General features: G+C 45.9%; 1 protein-coding gene across 2 annotated transcripts in view; it reads left to right on the forward strand.

Annotated features, from left to right (window-relative positions):
• The window catches only part of MICAL3 (microtubule associated monooxygenase, calponin and LIM domain containing 3), a 242,634-nt gene that overhangs the window by 74,655 nt on the left and 149,976 nt on the right, over positions 1-18,003 (forward strand). For both annotated transcript variants that reach the window (XM_074938661.1, XM_074938669.1), the window contains exons 3-4: positions 9,840-10,047; positions 11,416-11,532. In XM_074938661.1, coding sequence (XP_074794762.1) covers positions 9,840-10,047; positions 11,416-11,532 — 325 coding nt within the window. The remainder of the gene's footprint in view (positions 1-9,839; positions 10,048-11,415; positions 11,533-18,003) is intronic.

Consider the following 18,003-nt stretch of genomic DNA (forward strand, 5'->3'; position numbering starts at 1 on the left):
GGCAGTGCCTGGGTCAGGGGAAATCTGTGGGGAAAGGTTTATGAGGAAAAGGAGTTTCTTCTTTGCGCAATTGCACATTTCCATTCCACTGTATGTGTGCGTGTGCCCTGTGCAAAGATGTTGGAAACTTTTTTTCCCTCAGCGGTACCCGTTGGGGTGGCTGGAGCGCCCTCTGTCACTGGTATAAGGGGGCAGAGCCACTCCAACCCGCCTCAGTTCCTCTTTACTGATAGTGACAGTTGTCAGAACAATTCAGGCCTGTTAATTCAAGTGCTTCCCTCACTCCTTTTCTGTATATAGATCCTGTTTACCAGTTTATTATTTATAGTTAGTGTTAGACAACTTGTACTGCTAGGTTTCCATTTTTGGTCTATTTTGACCACTTTTTATCTTCCAGTACCAGAACAGTGCTGCATTCCCCAGGGTTTAAGTCTTGCTGGACCTTCATGAAATCCATGCCGCTTAGCGACCCACACCCAGCCTGTTTGAAATTCAGGGGGGAATTCCCTGTTCATGACAAACATCACATTTGCACGTGATTCAAGCGCCATTTAAAAAAAATAGGGTGGTGAGGCTTGAGTGCTTGCTTATAGAGGCGGCACTTTGACACACCCCCCCCCCCCCCAATCAGAGTGGCCACGCGGGGAGAGAGCCTCAAGAACATCAGCTTTGGTATGGAGTGCTCGCCGGAGATGCCTGCAACTTCTTGGGACTGTACCCCAGGACCAAAGAAAAGGCTCAGGCCTTCCTCAGGTTCCGTTCCTCACTCGGCTGTGTTGGTACTGCAGCCAGACAGAGGCACAAACCTGAAGAAGCATTCAGAGTAGAGACAACCCCCATCCCGGGCAGGCTTGTCACCTCCTTAGAGGGGATCACCGTCTTGGGAGCCTGTACCAAGTCTGTTGAGGCTGTCCCCCTGAAAGGCATTTTCAGAGCCAACAGATGATGCTGATCCCAACAAGCCCAGAGGCATATGCAGCCGCAAGAGACATGCTTAGCCTCACAGTACCGGTATGGCCAGCAGGGAAGGTCCTCAGCTGGTACTGATGCCCATGGTTCATACCTCACCTCATCCAGATCCTGCGGTGCTGCTACCCAAGCCTCCACAGAAGTCCATGTTGTCTAGAGGAAAGCTTCCCATGATTTCTGTGATACCGCCATGCCCAGGCTCAGGCTACCTCTCACCAGTCACATCTGGATTTGCACCTCCACTGTCAGAAACATCTGACTCTTCTTCCTGGGACTTAGAGGTGAGGTCCTCTATATCCCGCCCAGGATGGGGGAACATACCCCCATCAGAGTAGTTGGGACCCTGCGCCATGCAGCAGCCCCAGCAGTGAGGCCCTCCTAAGGGTCAATGGCCCAGGCAAGGATGGGTCCCAGGCCTAATTCCGTGGCCGTTCTGGTGTGTTCCCCCCTCTTCAACCTCGTTTCAATTATCTCGCTTGCTGTCATGGAGAGTGCACCAGAGGCATCAGCACAAAGAGCATCATTTTCCCAGTACTGAGATTGGTACCGAGCAGCCAGAAGCCACTCTGGCCCCCTCTCTGCCGCACGACACAGACCAACTGCCACCTCAGATGCCTGTTGCTTCCTCATCCTCATCACCAGATGAGGCTGTTGAGCCACTGCCAGACGACCACAGAGCTCATCAAGGTCTTTTAAAAAGAGTTGCCTCTGTACTTCCCATTCAGGCAGACGAGATGCACGAAAGCTCTTAAAAGTTAGTAGTCAACCTGGTATCAGTCACCTCAGCCAGGGTAGCTCTACCAATTAGGCAGACGCTCTTCTTCTTTGCCCCCACAGCAAAACGAGCTGAGAGAAGATACTTTGTCCCCTCTAAAGGGTATGAACATTTTTTTTATCCTCATCTCCCCTCACAGGTTCTCTTGTGTTGGTAGCTGCCAATGTGTGGGAAAGGCGGGGCCAAAAAGCGTCCATTCACACCTAAAGGCAAAGATTCAAAGAAGCTGGATCTGTTTGGTTGCAAGCTTTATTCTTCAGGAACCCTGCAATTCAGGATTGCAAACCAACATGCTCTCCTGAGTTGATATGACTTCACCCTCTGGAAGAACATTATGAAATTTAAAGACAAGCTACCAGAGGGCTATAGATAGGGCCCTACCAAATTCACAGTCCATTTTGGTCAATTTCGTGGTCATACGTTTTTGTTTTGTGTTTTTTTGTTTTGTTTTTTGTTAAATAATTTTTCATGATTTCAGCTATTTAAATCTGAATTTTCATGGTGTTGTAGGGGTCCTGACCCAAAAAGGAGTTGGGGGGGGGTGTCACAAGGTTATTGTTTGGGGGTGGTGGTTATGGTACTGCTACCCTTACTTTTACTCTGCTGCTGGCGTCGATGCTGCCTTCAGAGCTGGGCGGCTGGAGAGCGGCAGCTGCAGGCCAAGAGCCCAGCTCTGAAGGCAAAGCCAGCAGCAGCGCAGACGTCAGGATGGCATGGTATGGTATTGCCACCCTTATTTCCATGCTGCTGCCCGCAGAGCTAGGCCCTCAGTCAGCAGCTGCCGCTTTCTGGCTGCCCAGCTCTAAAGTCAGCACAGAAGTAAGGGTGGCAATATCGTGACCCCCCCCTAAAATAACCATTGTGACCCCCCTGCAACTCCCTTTTGGGACAGGACCCCCAATTTGAGAAACGCTGGTCTCCCCTGTGAAATCTATATAGTATAGTATCGGGTAAAAGCACACAAAAGAACCGATTTCACAATCTGTGGTGCATTTTTCATGGCTGTGAATTTGGTAGGGCCCTAACTGTAGACAAGAATTTGCAGTAATGGCTCAAGAGGGTAAACTGGTTGCTAGGACTGCTCTTCAGGATAGTTTGGATAGCGCAGACTCGGCTGCTCAAACCATGGCATCAGCTATTGCTATGAGAAGGTGTTCATGGTTGCAGTTGTCTGGGCTACCTCTAGAGGTCCAACAGACTATCCAGGACCTTAAAGAAAGATAAGATTCCTCCCTCTTTTCAGAGAAAACAGACGATAAGCTTCAGAGCCTTAAGAATTCCGTGGCAGCATTCAAAACCCTTGGGATGCATACCACCGCAGCAAAAAGAAAAGCCATTTCATCCGCAGCAGCCATACAGACACCCGGGGTTTGCTTTCCTGAGTCCCAAGATCCACTAAGGAGAAAGAGCTGAGGATCTAGGAGATCCCACTGATGCTGAAAAGGAGGACGGCAGAGGGTATCATCCTGTCCAGCCACTTCATCCAAGCAGGCATTTTGATGGGTTTGTCAAGGAGAGTGTACTAGTTACTACAGCTCCATCTGTTCTCCAGTGTTCGTTTACCAATTGCTAAGGCTATGTGTCTGTCACGGAGCTCACGGAAGTCATGGATTCCGTGATTTTCTACACCCTCCATGATTTCTGCAGTGGCCAGTGTGGTTGCCCCCAGGGCTACCCATGCAGCTGGCCTTGGGGACAGCAAACCACCCACTGCTGGAACGGCCCCGCAGCCAGCCACTCGGGCGGCCCTGGGGCCAGCAGCACCGGCTCCTGCTGGGGTGGCCCCGGCTGCTGGCCCTAGGGACTGCCTGAGCAGTGGTCTGGGACTGGCTGGAGCAGTGGCCCCAAGGACGGTGGCTGCTGGCCCCGGGGCCTGCTCGAGCAGTAGCCAGTGAGGCTGGCCCCAGGAACCACCTGAGCAGTGGTCTGGGGATGGCTGGAGTAATGGCCCCAGGGACAGTCACACCAGCCACTGTTCAGTGGCCGCTGGCCTCAGGGACCACCTGAGCAGCAGCTGGTGCCACTGGCCCCGGGGACAGCCCAAGTAGCAGCCGGTGGGACTGGCCCTGGGGCCCGCCCATCTAAGATTTAGTCAGGGGTATTTATAGTAAAGTTAATGGACAAGTCATGTGCTGTGAATTTTTGTTTATTTCCCGTGATCTGTTTAAGATTTTTACTAAAACTACCCATGACTAAATCGTAGTCTTACCAATCGCTTATTGCACTTCCTTGCTATTTCGACCCACATAACTTCAGGCTGGTGATGGGTCTTAAGCATGGTGGAATAGGAGTATGCCATCCAGTTCAGTTCTACCCCCTCTCCCTGCACCCTCTCTTCCCCGTCCTTCTTCAGGAATGAGATTGAGATTGCCCTTCAAATCTCAAAGTCTAATCACTTCTTCAGGCAGGGGCCATAGAGGAAGTTCCATTGTACCTCGGGGCAAAAGGGGTCTTAGACCTATTTTAGACCTAAGGAAGTTAAACAAATTCCTGAAGAAAATAAAATTCTTAGCTTCAGTTATTCCTTCCCTGGAGCAGGGGGATTGGGACGCTGTCCTGGATTAAAGGACACTTACTTCCACGTCACAATACATCACAACCATCAGAAGTATCTCAGATTCATGGTGAATGGCTGCTACTGTATTATCAGTTCATAGTGTTTCTGTTCGGTCTGTCAACTGTTCCTCGAGTGTTCATGAAGTGCATGGCAGTTGTAGCAGCTCACCTAAGAAAATTAGATGTCCATGTATTCCTTAACCTGGATGACTGGTTGATCAGAGGTCAGTCCAAAGCTCAAGTCCTATCCAGAATATCAACTGTCCTGTCCATGTTCAACGCACTGGGGCTTCTCGTAAATAGAGACAAATCAATCCTAAAACCAGGACAGACAATAGAAATCATCAGGGCGTTCTTAGACTCCATGAAGGCCAAGGCCTTTCTACCACAAGCCAGGTTTGAAACTTTCAGGGACTTAGTGCTGCAAATGAGAGCATTCCTGTTCACAATGGTATGCAGCTGCCTCAATCTTCTTGGTCACATGGCAGTATGTAGTTCATCATGCCAGATTACACCTCAGAAAGCTGCAAGCATGGCTAATGTCAGTTTATGCTCTGATTTGTCACCATTTAGACAAACTGCTTTGAGTGACAACATAAATTTTGTCATCTCTCAGCTGGTGGATAAACCCTCTGAAAGAGTGCATGAGGGTTCCCTTTCTCCTCCTCACTACTAAACCTCACTGTAGTCATAGATGTGATTTTTCTGAGCTGGGGAACTCATGGACGATCCCTGGAGACTTAAGGTCTTTGACTGTCTTAAGATTTAGAGACTCTAAATGTCAGGGAGTTGAGTAGTATTTCTAGTCTGCTTGGCCTTCCTCCCCCACATAGTGGAGCAAAAAGTAGTTAATTCTGACAGTTTGGTGACCATGTTTTACATAAACAAATAAGAAGGGGCATGGTTGAACCAACTGTTCCAGAGGCGAACTGCCTCATGGGACTTATGTATAGCCAACTCAATTAATCTCAGAGCTTCATATTTTCCAGAGAAACTAAACACATTCGCGGATCAGCTGAGCAGATCCTTCTCCGATTTACCACGAGTGGTCATTGTGTCCAGATGTGGCTAGGTCCATCTTACAACTGTGGGGGACTCCCCAAGTGGACTGGTTTTCAACAAGAACCAACAAAAAATATTATTAGTTTTGTCCCTGAGGACTCAGCCCAAGCTTGCTGACAGACGCCTTTCTCCTATCCTGGAAGAAATCTCTCCTGTACTCTTTCCCTCCAATTCCCTTTGCCTTCTCAGAGTCATTTTCAAAGTGACACAAGCACATGCTCACCTAATCTTTTTTATAGCACCAGCGTGACCTCATCAGCACTGAGTTGACCCTGCTATCCTTGTCTGTTGAGCCACCCCTGTCTCTCCTGTTGGACCCAGATGTAAGGGCCAGCCAGTTTCTACTTAAAGAATCTCATCCTGGATCTCTTCATGTGTTCGTTTATGCTACCAACTAGCTAATCCAATCCCACCAGCTAGAATGTTGGCACATTCTACCAGAGCACAGGCAACTTCTCCAACTATCTTGGTTCAAGTGCCAACCACAGACATTTGTAAAGCCGCCACTTCATTGCACACTTTTGCTTCTCATTATGCCGTTTCCCATCAGTCCAGACACAATGGCAGTTTCTGGCAGGTTGTCGTACTATCTCTGTTCTGGTAGACACCGAACCCACCTTCGTGCATGTTTTCTTTTAAGTCACCTAAAGTGGAATGGACATGTGCAGTCACTCAAAGAAACTGGTTACCTACCTATCTGTAACTGTTCGAGATGTGATGCACATATCCATTCCACAACCCACTCTCCTTCTCCTCTCTGTCGGAGTCCGTCTGGTATGAAGGAACTGAGGGCGGGTCGAAGGTCGGCTTTGTCCTTTTATACCAGCACACAGTAGCGTGTGGCAGCTGAGGACTCCAGCCAGCTCGGCAGGTACCACTGAGAGGAGAAAAGTGCATGAGGCGTGCATGCACCTACAGAGGAACAGATATGTGCAACATGTCTCAAAGAATAACAGTTACAGAAAGGTAGGTAAATGTTTTATGTCATCACTCTCAGTATGGTGAAGGACCGAGAGAATTTTACAGGTCTACATTTACATTCTGTGTGCTTACAAGTCTACATTACAGCACACACCAGCCTTTTAAAATGAATTACTTACAATGAGGAGTTTCTGCTCTAAATCTGAACAGAATTCATTAAAAGAGTTGTAAGGAAGAGAAAATCACATTCTATGCTATGTTTTTCCTCTAGCAATTAAGCTCTCACAGTGCAGTTATCTGGTTATCTGCACAGAATCATTTTTTAGTAATTATACATTTAAATATACTCATGAGTTCTTTTTTATAAGTGATCACCCAGTTTCTTTTTAAAAGGAAGGTGAGAGAGAGGAGTATGATACAATTAAGAATCTCAAAAAATTAGAGTGGGAGTATGTCTTGCTTCGCTCACCAAGGGTGAGATGTTGTTCATTGCTATATATTCACCTTCCCTGAGGAAGCAAATGTCTTGATTAATTCCTGTATTACAGAAACTGAAACGGAAGTAATTTCTGTTAATGTGCAGTCAATGATCTGTAATCTAGATGACTGAACTTTAACTCCCCACTTGGATATTAGAAGGTTACTTCAGTTTTTCTCCCTTGTTTGTTTGTTTGTTCAATTCTGTTTTTATAGGGTTGGTAACTAAACGCTACAGTGTGAAATATTTACTGCTAATAGTGGTATGTTCTTGAAGACACATGCACAGCTCTAAGATTTGCTGCATGCCTTTAAACAGATATCCCGCGTTGGGCTGTTTTCATGTAGAGAAATGCAATGCACATATGAGTTTTTACTTTTACCTAGTTTCTCTAATGCTGTTAATTACTTGTCTCAAATGCTGGTTGAATCCCCCATTAAGGCTTTTTTATATATGACGTCTGAGAAATGACCATAGTTGTACTATACATAGTGCTCAAGTGAGAGTTGAGTCTATTTGATTTAAAGAAAGCTTACGTTACTTGTTCACTTTTACAATTTTTTATATTCCTGCTTTTAAACACAATTTGCAGACAACTAGTTAAAAACACACACAAATTTAAATGGGGAAAAAAAACTATTTTGAAGTTTCCCTTAAGGGCTAAGATTTTACATATGTTAAGTCAGGACATTTATCTATCGTTTCTAGAATAACTTCAGTTCTGTCATATTGTGCATGCACACATGATCAATTTTTAGGAAAGTTTCAGAACATCCAAACTGGGGTGAAATTGAGGGGTTGAGGTAATCAGAAGCCTTGGTGCTGTGAAACTGGAGAGGGGGTTGCTAATCCCTTTGAATCTCAGCTTTAGCTCTACAATCTTAAGAGCTGTGTTAGACTGAAGCTCTGCAGGTGTGTGAGTTCAGTCATTGCAGCATATAGCCAACATTCAGCTAACCAGAAAATTATGCTTATAGAGTATTAAAGCAGAAGAGTTGCACATGGTGTTTTGCTCAGACTTGAGCACTTAAACACTGTGGCATAAGCATTAAAAATGTAATGTCATAGGGTTATTTCACTGTGGGAACCACTGCTCCAAATGTCTTTACTCTTGTTCCTGAAAAATCTCAGCTATAGGGTATTTTTGAGGGGGAAGTTGCGTATAAAGCACAAAGTTGTTGCGGCTATTGATCATAATTCCCACCTCAAGTTAGAACTTGTCACTGTCTCCAGTTGTAGAGCTTCAGTTAAATTACTGTTGGCACCTCCTTATAAATCCAATACATAGCGCTTTGAATTCTGAACATTCTTACAGGAGAGCCAGTTTTTGCATGAGGTCTCAACCTGGAAAGGGGTTGGAAGTGTGAGGAAGAGATGATCGGTTTAAAAACAATTTGCTTAAATATCTGTGGGATCCCTGAATGACTCTTAGCTTAGTAGTAATATTTTTTTAATAAGTTGTCCTGTGGAGGCACAAGAATGGACATCCATCAATATATTATTAGATGCCTTACATGCTACATTCAGAATATCTAAATGCTTAAGTATGACCTAAACTTGTATTTGAAGAAAGAATGAGAAGTAGAATTTAAGAAAAATGCCTTACTAGGACAAAATCATTGCTAATTAATATACAGGAACATTCTGTGGACCTGAATTTATGAGCTGTCCAGTATAAAATAATTCATTTACTCTCTTGGATCCTATCATGACTACTTCACAATGGGAGTGTCATCAGAAAAATAAAAGTTGGCTGTGTAAATGTGGCCTGGATGCTTATATCATATTTAGTCCTCTTTGGGGATGTGGTTGCGAAAAAAACGGAGCGGTCATTAACTGTATAAAGATGCAGCTGTTCAGCTACTAGGTAATACTTATCCTCTTTGGAACCTTGACAGACGGAAGAAAAGTTTTTGAGAATTGTATGATCAACAAAGAAATCGATAACAAATGGGAAAAACAGGTGTTTTTTGTACTCAACAGAAGTCAGTTCCTATGTTTTCAGGCAGAAAAATAATATGATAAGGGTGGACTGTTTACTACAAATCACTTTGTGAGCCATTTGGGCTAGTATACAGGGTTTCTCTGAGGCCATAGGATTGCACTCTGGGTAAGTAATGCTAGCATGCCATCTTGGAGTTTTTTAATCCTACTAAGACATTATGGTGCTCTCACTATTCAAAGATAGCTGGCTCTGTAATTATGTTCAGATTACTAGTTACTTTCCTTCAATACTAATAGTGCTTGTAAGTGGAGTGAAGAATGAGGTGGGAGGAAGAGAGAGCACACAGCAGAAGTAGACTTGAAGGGAAATGTGTCCTGCTAGAAATTGTCTAGTCAGTTAGAAAAGAGCTGTGTCTATGCTAAATTTTGTTTCCTAAAACTTCCCAGTGTTGCTGCTTTCACAGTGGCAATGGTAGGAATGGTAGAGTAACCACAAATCTGTGCATTTTTACTGCAGTGTTGTCCCGTGCTGCTCAGAATGGAACTCGGTGAGCTATTGATTCAAATATCCTAGCTCCTGTGTCTTGCCTAACCTAGTAGTCTCACCATTGCTACCACTGATGCAGCTCCACGGCAGTGGGAAATTTTAAGGAAAAAGTCTCGTGTAGGCAAGGCCATTGGTAGTTGCCTCCTAAATGGCCAGTTCAGGCTTTGGGAAGTAAAAGTAGAAAGAGAAAATGGCTAAATTACCTGCTGTAAGGAGAGAAATTAATACAAACTGGGCCAGGATCCTTTGGAACTCTTGACGCTACCCAAATTTTACAAAGATGGAAGAGTACAGCTTGGCACACTTCTTCAAGGAGACTTGAAAATACACAATTGGTTTGTTCGCTCCTCACCTTTTCCACTGGTGTAACATTCTTACTTTAATTCAGGCTGCAGTAACTGTATTAACAGATTAGTGACAGAGCACACAGGTGACATCAAAAGGGTTTGTGTCTGGTGAAATCCCAGCTTGTGATGCAGCTATAGGACAATAGGACTAAGTGAAGTGCCTTGTGCTACTTTGAAGATGTGGTAGAAATATTTTTTTTATTCAGGTCTGTAACATTGTTTGGTGCCAATGTCTTGCAGTGTCTCATAATTGGCGCTGGACCCTGTGGCCTTCGTACAGCCATCGACCTGTCCTTACTAGGAGCCAAGGTAGTGGTCATAGAAAAGCGGGATGCCTTCTCTCGCAACAATGTGCTGCACCTGTGGCCATTCACCATACACGACTTGCGGGGCCTTGGCGCCAAAAAGTTCTATGGCAAGTTCTGTGCAGGAGCCATCGACCACATCAGTAAGTAAAGCATCTGTTATCCACACATCCAATCTCACTTCTCCTCAGGGAAAAGGTGGGAGATATCATTTAGTGACTCAATAAAATCTGATCTACAGCTCCTCTGATCTGCTGTGTCCCTGTAATATGTGACTGATGCAATTCAGTCCTGTGTTTTTATAGCATTGTTTGGGCCAGACCTAGACGTGGGCTAAAGGTGGGGCTGTTGCAGAACCTGTAATTGCAACCCAGCATACACCTGTGATCTTGCATTAACCCTTCCTTTCTACTTTAAAAATTAGACTTGGGGAACCAACTTCCCCCCTTCCAACTGATAATTCTCTTTAAGTGCCTCAGTGAGACCCCTGCAACTGTCACACCATTCCTTTGCCCTAGAAATGCTAGGCAAGTTGCAGAAAATGGCCTAATACTCCTGAACATCACACTTTGCATATGGCCCTGCAAAACCCAAAAATATAGAAATAAAGCTATGATGCTCCTGGTACAGGCAATATAAGACAATTTCACATAGGTTGTAATCTATACATTTGGAAGAGTGGAAAGGAGTGGTGAAGATGGATTCGCTACTTAATGTTTTTAGGAAAGTGACTGAGGACAAGGAAAGATGCCAGATTATGAATAGGATTTGATTGGGTAGAGGGTTAGGAATCAAGCTACTGAGAAGATAAGATAAGTTTGATTTAAATGGGGGATCTACTGCCATTTTAAAGCTGAATGACTATGCTTCACTGTCGCAGGGTAATGCATTCCTTTGTTTTTGATCATGTATTGGGCATGTCCCCAGCCAGTTCCTTTTAACCCAAGGATGTTTTCTGCCAAGTGGTGAGCAAACAAAAGCTGGAAGATAGGGAAGCAAATCCTACCTAGCAATAGCTGATAAACAGGACTTGGCCTCCAGTGTAGGAAAAAGGTCTAGCTCTTGTTTTGAAGTGATAGATAGGACTGACAGAAAGATCTCTGGAACTTTGATCTTATAGACAGACACGCACTTGAATCACAACAATTAAGTGGAGTCCTGAATTAGCCAGCAGAGTTTTCCCTGCAGAGTAGCAGTGTCTTTATTTCCTGTAGTATTCCTCCAGGCCTACAAAATGTCTACCTCGCTCTAAGAAGTTGTGCTAGCTCTCGAAGGAGCAGGAGGTGTGAAGCTTGATGCCCTGCCATGAACTCTGGACCACAATCCTTGGGATAGGAAGGCAGGTGTTGGACAAACTTGCCCATTGGTCTGGGAGAGTGATTTCTGTGTTCTTTAAAACCATCTTATAAAATGCTTTATTTCTAAAAATGATCTGAAGAGGCTGATGTAGTAACTGGTGCTTCCATAAGATGTGCACCAAAGATAGATTTTGTCTATCTCCTATCCTGCAGGTATCCGTCAGCTCCAGCTCATCCTCTTGAAGGTTGCCTTGATCTTGGGAATAGAGATCCATGTCAACGTGGAATTCCAGGGGCTTGTCTATCCCACTGAGGACCAAGAGAATGAGAGTAAGTAAAGACGAAATGGGGGGGGGGGGCAGGGAAGTAAAAATGGGACAGGTGCATGCAGACAATGCTGTTCTTCAGACTGAAGAAGTAAGCTAGTTTAATCCAATCGGTTTTACTTTCTAGTACATAAATTTGTTGCTTCTAATTGGTCCCTATGGATATTCACTGGGGGTTTGGATGTGCTCTCTTTGCCTTGGACCAGAAATTCTTCAGTAGCAGTGTCTGTTGGTTTGCACCTGCACCTTTCGTCTCCATGTGCTCCGAACCGAGGGCATAAGGGGCAGTGTGGACCAGTCACCTCTCCAATTTCTGCTCTACTTCAAATCTGAAGAGGATCTGAGCAGTGGGGAAGGAGGGTGGGACGCAAATACAGAGGGGAACCATGCAGCTTGAAGGATTCTCTAGCTACTATAAGGTATAAGTAACCTTCCTTCTTCTTTGAATGCTGGTCTCCATGGGTATTTACTGTAGGTGACTCCCAAGCAGTGATTATTGAGGAGGCAGGTGTAAGAAGGTGCTCTGCACCAGTATGCAGGATTGCTGAACCAAAGGAAGCCCCCACAGCCATGGCTTGCATGAGGACATAGTACTTGGTAGCTGTGGAAATGAAGCCTCAGGTTGCTCTGTTGATCTCAGAGGGGGGGATTCCTTGAGCTTGAGTTCTGGTAGAATGAGCCCTGACAGATAGATAGATAGTTTAGTCATAGTTAGTGGGGGAGTGGGGGGGGTCTGCCCTGCCCTCCATTGTTCTCCCAGAGCATTTAGTGTAACTGGGGTTCTGGGCTTCAAGTCCACCCTGGCCTGCCTTCAGGACTTCCCAATGAGTGACCCTCTTGAGAGTTGCCTTGGGGGATCACACATTTCGTCAGAGTGTGAGACCTGCTACTCCTTTCCCCTTGGCACGAGGCAGTCTCTGGAATTTAGAGTGCAGACGTCTAATGGAGCCCTCCATGAGGCCCCTGGCAGATCTGGGACCCTTCTGCTCTCCCTCTCATTGGTCAGAGCCTCTGGGCAGTATCTCACTAGCAACAGCATTTTCCAGCTCAGAATCCTGCAGCAGCCCCAAGGACTCCATGAAACGAAGATATGAAGAGGAAAGGAGAAACAGCTATAGAAAGAGAAAAATCACTGCATAAGACCACCAAGAAATGGGCTGCCTTTTTTCCCACCCTTGATACCAGGTGAGACTCCGTGCCCCAGAGTGGGTTCACCCAGAGCTCACAGGGAGCCCGGGCCAGGTGCTTCTGGCACTAAACCTCCACAAAGGTGTGTAAGGATAGGAAGGAGAACTCGCCCACCACACCACACCGAGATCTGTGCCCAACCCCACCTCAGGACACCAACCTATACTGAAGTACCTGGTCAGTTCTCCTTCCTACAAACCTCATTACAGCGTTCTTGAGGACCTGGCAATTTACACAGATCCTGAGTTGCTGAAACAACAGGACTCGGTTCTAGTCCGAGACATCACTGCACTGTTCCCATGCTGTTCACTGGTCCCATGTGCTAGCTGGGCCATGGATGCTTCAACACTGTTGGGACGCTACTCGCTGAGGTATACCTTTGACCATCCTGCCATAAGACAGATGATACCAACAGACCCACCTACCGTGTTGGATGACTGTTACTCCGCAGATGAACAGGAGGTGATACCACCAGTTCTCCCAATGGTCCAGACATAGGACATTGGTCCAGGTGGTTTCCAGAGGCCCCTACATTCCCATGACCTATACTATGCAGCTAGGAACCAATGGTACCCCCCCCGTGGGACCTGCTTCTGTAACTGTATATGAACTTACACACTGGCGATACTGGAGCTCTTGGAATCCATGCTATTGAGCCTCAGACTGAGGAGCTGGGGGCATCACTTTTGGCAGAAATTACCTCCAAGAGAGGAGCCTCAACTCCCCAGGATCATATGGAGGAACAAGAACAACTGGACCTGTCAGTACCGCTAGATCCTCCAACAGCGTCATCATCATCTTCAGATGAAGCAATGGCACCACCCTCTCTCTCCCTTCCAGAGGACTACAGGCAGTACCGGGAACTTCTGAGGAGGATCTGTGAAACCCTCCAGATTCCACTAGAAGAGGCTTCAGGATCCTACACAAACTTCTGGATATTCTCCAGTACACAGATCCTTCCAAGGTGAGTCTCGCTATTAATAAGCCCATTTTAGAGCCTGCTAAGGACATTTGGTACACACCAGCCACCTGTTCCCTGACCTCTGAGAGGACTGAAAAGAAATATTTTGTTTCCTCTTGGGGAGAAGTACTTTTTTCACACCCTAAGCTGAACTCTCTGATTGTCCAAGCAGTCATGGTGTGGAACAGACTACATCAACCCAGGTCCACTCCTTTGGACAAGGATTCCAAGAGACTGGATCTCTTCATCAGAAAGAACTTTTCTTCAGCCAGCCTACTATTCCACATTGTGAACTAGCAGGCAGTCATGGCAAAGTATGACTTCATCAACTACAACAAGCTGTCAGAGTTTGTCAATAAGGTATTGCAGAACTGTAGGCCTCAATTCCAGGCTATCCCTAGATGAAGGGAAGCTGGTAGCTAGGTTGTCCCTTCAGGTGCCACTTGATGCAGCGGACCTGGCTTCCTGTGCCATGGTGACCTTAGTAGTCATGAGGCAGATCTCTTGGTTGCAGTCATTGGAGTTCCCCAAAGAGATCCAGTTGATGTTTGATAAATTGGAGAGAGTTCAGAGACGAGCCAGGGGAATGATTAAAAGATAAGGAAACTTGCCAGATAATGATAGACTCAAGGAACTGAATCTATTTATCTTAAGAAAGAGAAGGTTAAAAGGTGACTCGATCAGTCTGTAAGTACCTACAAGGGGAACAAATACTTGATGATGGACTCATCAGTCTAGCAGAGAAAAGTATAACGTGATTCAATGGCTGAAAGTTGAAAATAGAAAAATTCGGACAGAAAATAAGATCTAAATTTTTAAGAGTGAGAGTTATTAATCATTGGAATAACTTAGCAAGGATTGTGGTGGATTCTCCATCACTGGAAATTTTTAAATCAATATTGGTTATTTTCCTGAAATATATGCTGTAGGAATTGTTTTGGGGAAGTTCTATGGCCTGTGTTATACAGAACGTCAGACTAGATCATCACAATGGTCCTTTCTGGCCATAGAGATTCACAGATTTGTAAATTCTGTTTTGAGGATAACAACCTATTTAGGGAGAAAACTGAGTTGCTTCTTTCCCTTAAGGGTTCTTGTGCCACCTTCTACTCTTTGGGAATATACACCCCTGCTCTTCACAGGTAAATTTTCTAAGCTTGATCTTCTACACTTTCCACAGTATGCATCCGATGAAGTGAGCTGTAGCTCACGAAAGCTTATGCTCAAATAAATTGGTTAGTCTCTAAGGTGCCACAAGTACTCCTTTTCTTTTTGCGAATACAGACTAACACGGCTGTTACTCTGAAACACTACAAAGATACCAGCCAACCCCATAGCTGTTTTACCACCAGAGGGCCTATGAACTCCTGAAAAGATGTCAGAGGGTGCAGCACGACAGACACCTCATATCACAACCATCCCCTCTCCAGACTCAAACACCTACCAAGACATTTTGATGGGACGTTCGAGAGCCATCAGCCAGTCCAGGCACAACCAGTCTCCATTCCCCCTTTCATTGTTTTCCCCTGACCTGTTTTCTTCTTGTGTGGCAGCTTATAACATTAGACAAATTGGTCTCAGACAATGTTGCAACTGGGTACGTAATCAAATTCCTGTTGACCCACCCTCTTGAAAATCTGCCCCAGTTCAGAGACCCCTGTCATGAGAGGATTCTCGGACAAGAGCTGAACTCTCTAATTCAGCTAGGGGCTATAGAGCTTGTACCCCCTCATCACAAGGGGAAGGGCCTTTACTTCAAATACAACCTAATCCCCAAAAAGAAAGCATGTTGGAGGCCATCCTGGACCTCAGGCAACTGGACATCATCATCCGCTACTCCAGATTCAGGATGTCTACCCTGTCTGCTATAATCCACTCCTTGAATGAAGGTGACTGGTTTGCAGCTCCTGATTTGAAGGACACCTGTTTGCATATTGACATCCACCCAGCGCACAGGAGATGGCTGCATTTCACAGTGAGGATAGTGCATTCCAATACATGATTCTCCCCTTTGCCCTTTCAGCAGCCCCAAGGGTTTATACAAAAGTCATGGCAGAGGTGGCAGCACAACTCTATATTTCCCTGCCTACATTACTGGCTGCTCACAAGAGGCTTGTATTACAAGGTGCAGGTAGCACTCATCTCCTTACTCAACTTGAGTCGCTCATTGGGACTCCAGGTAAATCCAGGAAAGTTCACTTTAACACCCACAACAACTACAAAATTTACTGGAGCAAATCTAGACTCTATTGCAGCCAGAACCTATTTACCACAGGACAGATTCCTTGCAAAGATAGACCTTATTATTCACCTTCGTCTCAGCCCTCAGACATCAGTCGAGTCTTACTTCATCTTGCTAGGTCACCTGGCTGCATGCATTTACTTTGATCCCCTTTGCAAGGCTCCACCTTCACGGTCTCCAGGCTTGGCTGAGGAAGCAGAGACCCCCTAGACAAAAGTCTCATTTTCTCAGTGTCCTGATATCACTCACCTAGTGGGAAAAGAGGGGCAATGTTTGTGTGGAGTTCCTTTTGTTCCTGTGCCACCCACAAAGACACTTGTTAGGGATTCCTCTCTACTGGGCTGAGGAATGGATCTGGACAACCATGCAGCTCAGGGTTCCTGGATTCTGCAAGAATCCACGCTCTGCGTCAATGTTCTTGAGCTTCAGGCCGTACACAGAGTGTAAGAGGTTCCTGCCCTTCATCCGGTCCACTGATGGTCTGGTCAGGTCAGACAACAGGGCCGCTGTTTATTATGCAAACAAATGGGGGAGCAAGGTCTGCCCCACTCTGCAGAGAAGCAGTCAAACTCTGGAACTGGTGCATACAGCATCAGATTACCCTCTATGCAGTGTACCTACCAGGGGTAATGAACTCCCTTGCAAACACCATAGACATTTTCACAAGGGGAAGCACCACCTGTCCTTAGTCCAGCAGATTTTTTTGCCAGTGGGGATTCCCATCATGGGAGCTTGTTGCAACCAATGGAAACAGAAAGTGCCCAACCTATTGCTCTCAAGACTCACAGGGGCAGGACTCCAGAGGGGATGCCTTCCCAGTGCAATGGTCAGACCTGCTGAAGTATGCTTTCCCTCCCATTCCCCTCCTACCTCACGTCCTCTGAAAGATCAAGTGCGACAAGGCAACAGTGATTTTGATAGTGACATGGTGGTCATGACCGTTTTTGGTTCACCACAGCTGGGCAGATGGCCTCCCGCCCATGCATTCACCTGAAGCTGTCTCCCAGCCTGCCACAGAACAGAAGCATTCCCAACCATCCCACCCCCCACACCTCTCCATCTGGCAGATTGGTTATTGGATGGACAGCAGACTTACACAGATCTTGCTTGGAGGAGGTCCAATCCATCCTTCTCAATAGCAGGAAGCCCTCAACAAGAAAGTGTTATGCTTCCAAATGGAAGCGGTTCTCCCTATGATGCCAGAGCATCATTTCCCTTTGAAGAAGTCCAGAATTCCTCTTATCTTGGACTGTCTCCTCTCCTTTAGGTCATCAGGCCTATCCATCAGTTCACTATGGGTACGCTTAGCGGCTATCAGTGTGTCTCATTCTTTGGTAAAGAGCTGTCGGTTTTCACCCACCCCATAACAGTAAAGTTATTAAAAGGCATTGTCAGAAACTTCCCACCAGTTTCAAAATTTATGCCTGCTTAGGATGTGAACCAGATACTGCTGGCGCTTATGAACCTGCCATTTGAACCTTTTGGCATCCTGTTCCTTCTTACACTTATTGATGGAGGTGGTATTCCTAATAGCTATCGCCTCAGCCAAGAGAGCGGGTGAACTTGGGTCCCTGGTGGTGGACCCACCTTATACAGTCTTTCACAGAGACAAAGTATCCCTGAGATTGCATCCCAAGTTTGTCCTCATGATTCCGCCTGATTTTCCCTTGAACCAGAAGGTTTACCTTCTTGTATTTTACCTGAGACCTCACAATAATGAGGAGGACAGGAGACCCTAGATGTACACAGAGATCTGGACTTCTACCTGGACAGGCTAAGGCCCGTTAGACGATCTCAGAGGTTTATTTGTCTCCTTTGCTGAGAGGATGGAAAGGAGAGGCAGTATTTTCCCAAAGATGCTCTGAATGGATTTCCAACTCCATCCCCTTCTGCTTTCAGCTAGCAGAACCCCTCCTGCTTAGTCTGTCAAGGCTCATTTTACCAGAGCTCAAGCTGCCTTAATGGCTTCCATATAAGGAAGGGAATACCTACAGAGTGACAACTTGGGGCTCCATTCACATGGTTAGCCAGCACTGTGCCCTCGTGCAAGCCTCCACTGTGGATGCTTCCTTTGGTTCAGTGAT

Source organism: Natator depressus, chromosome 1, assembly GCF_965152275.1.
Source record: "Natator depressus isolate rNatDep1 chromosome 1, rNatDep2.hap1, whole genome shotgun sequence".
NCBI lineage: Eukaryota > Metazoa > Chordata > Testudines > Cheloniidae > Natator > Natator depressus.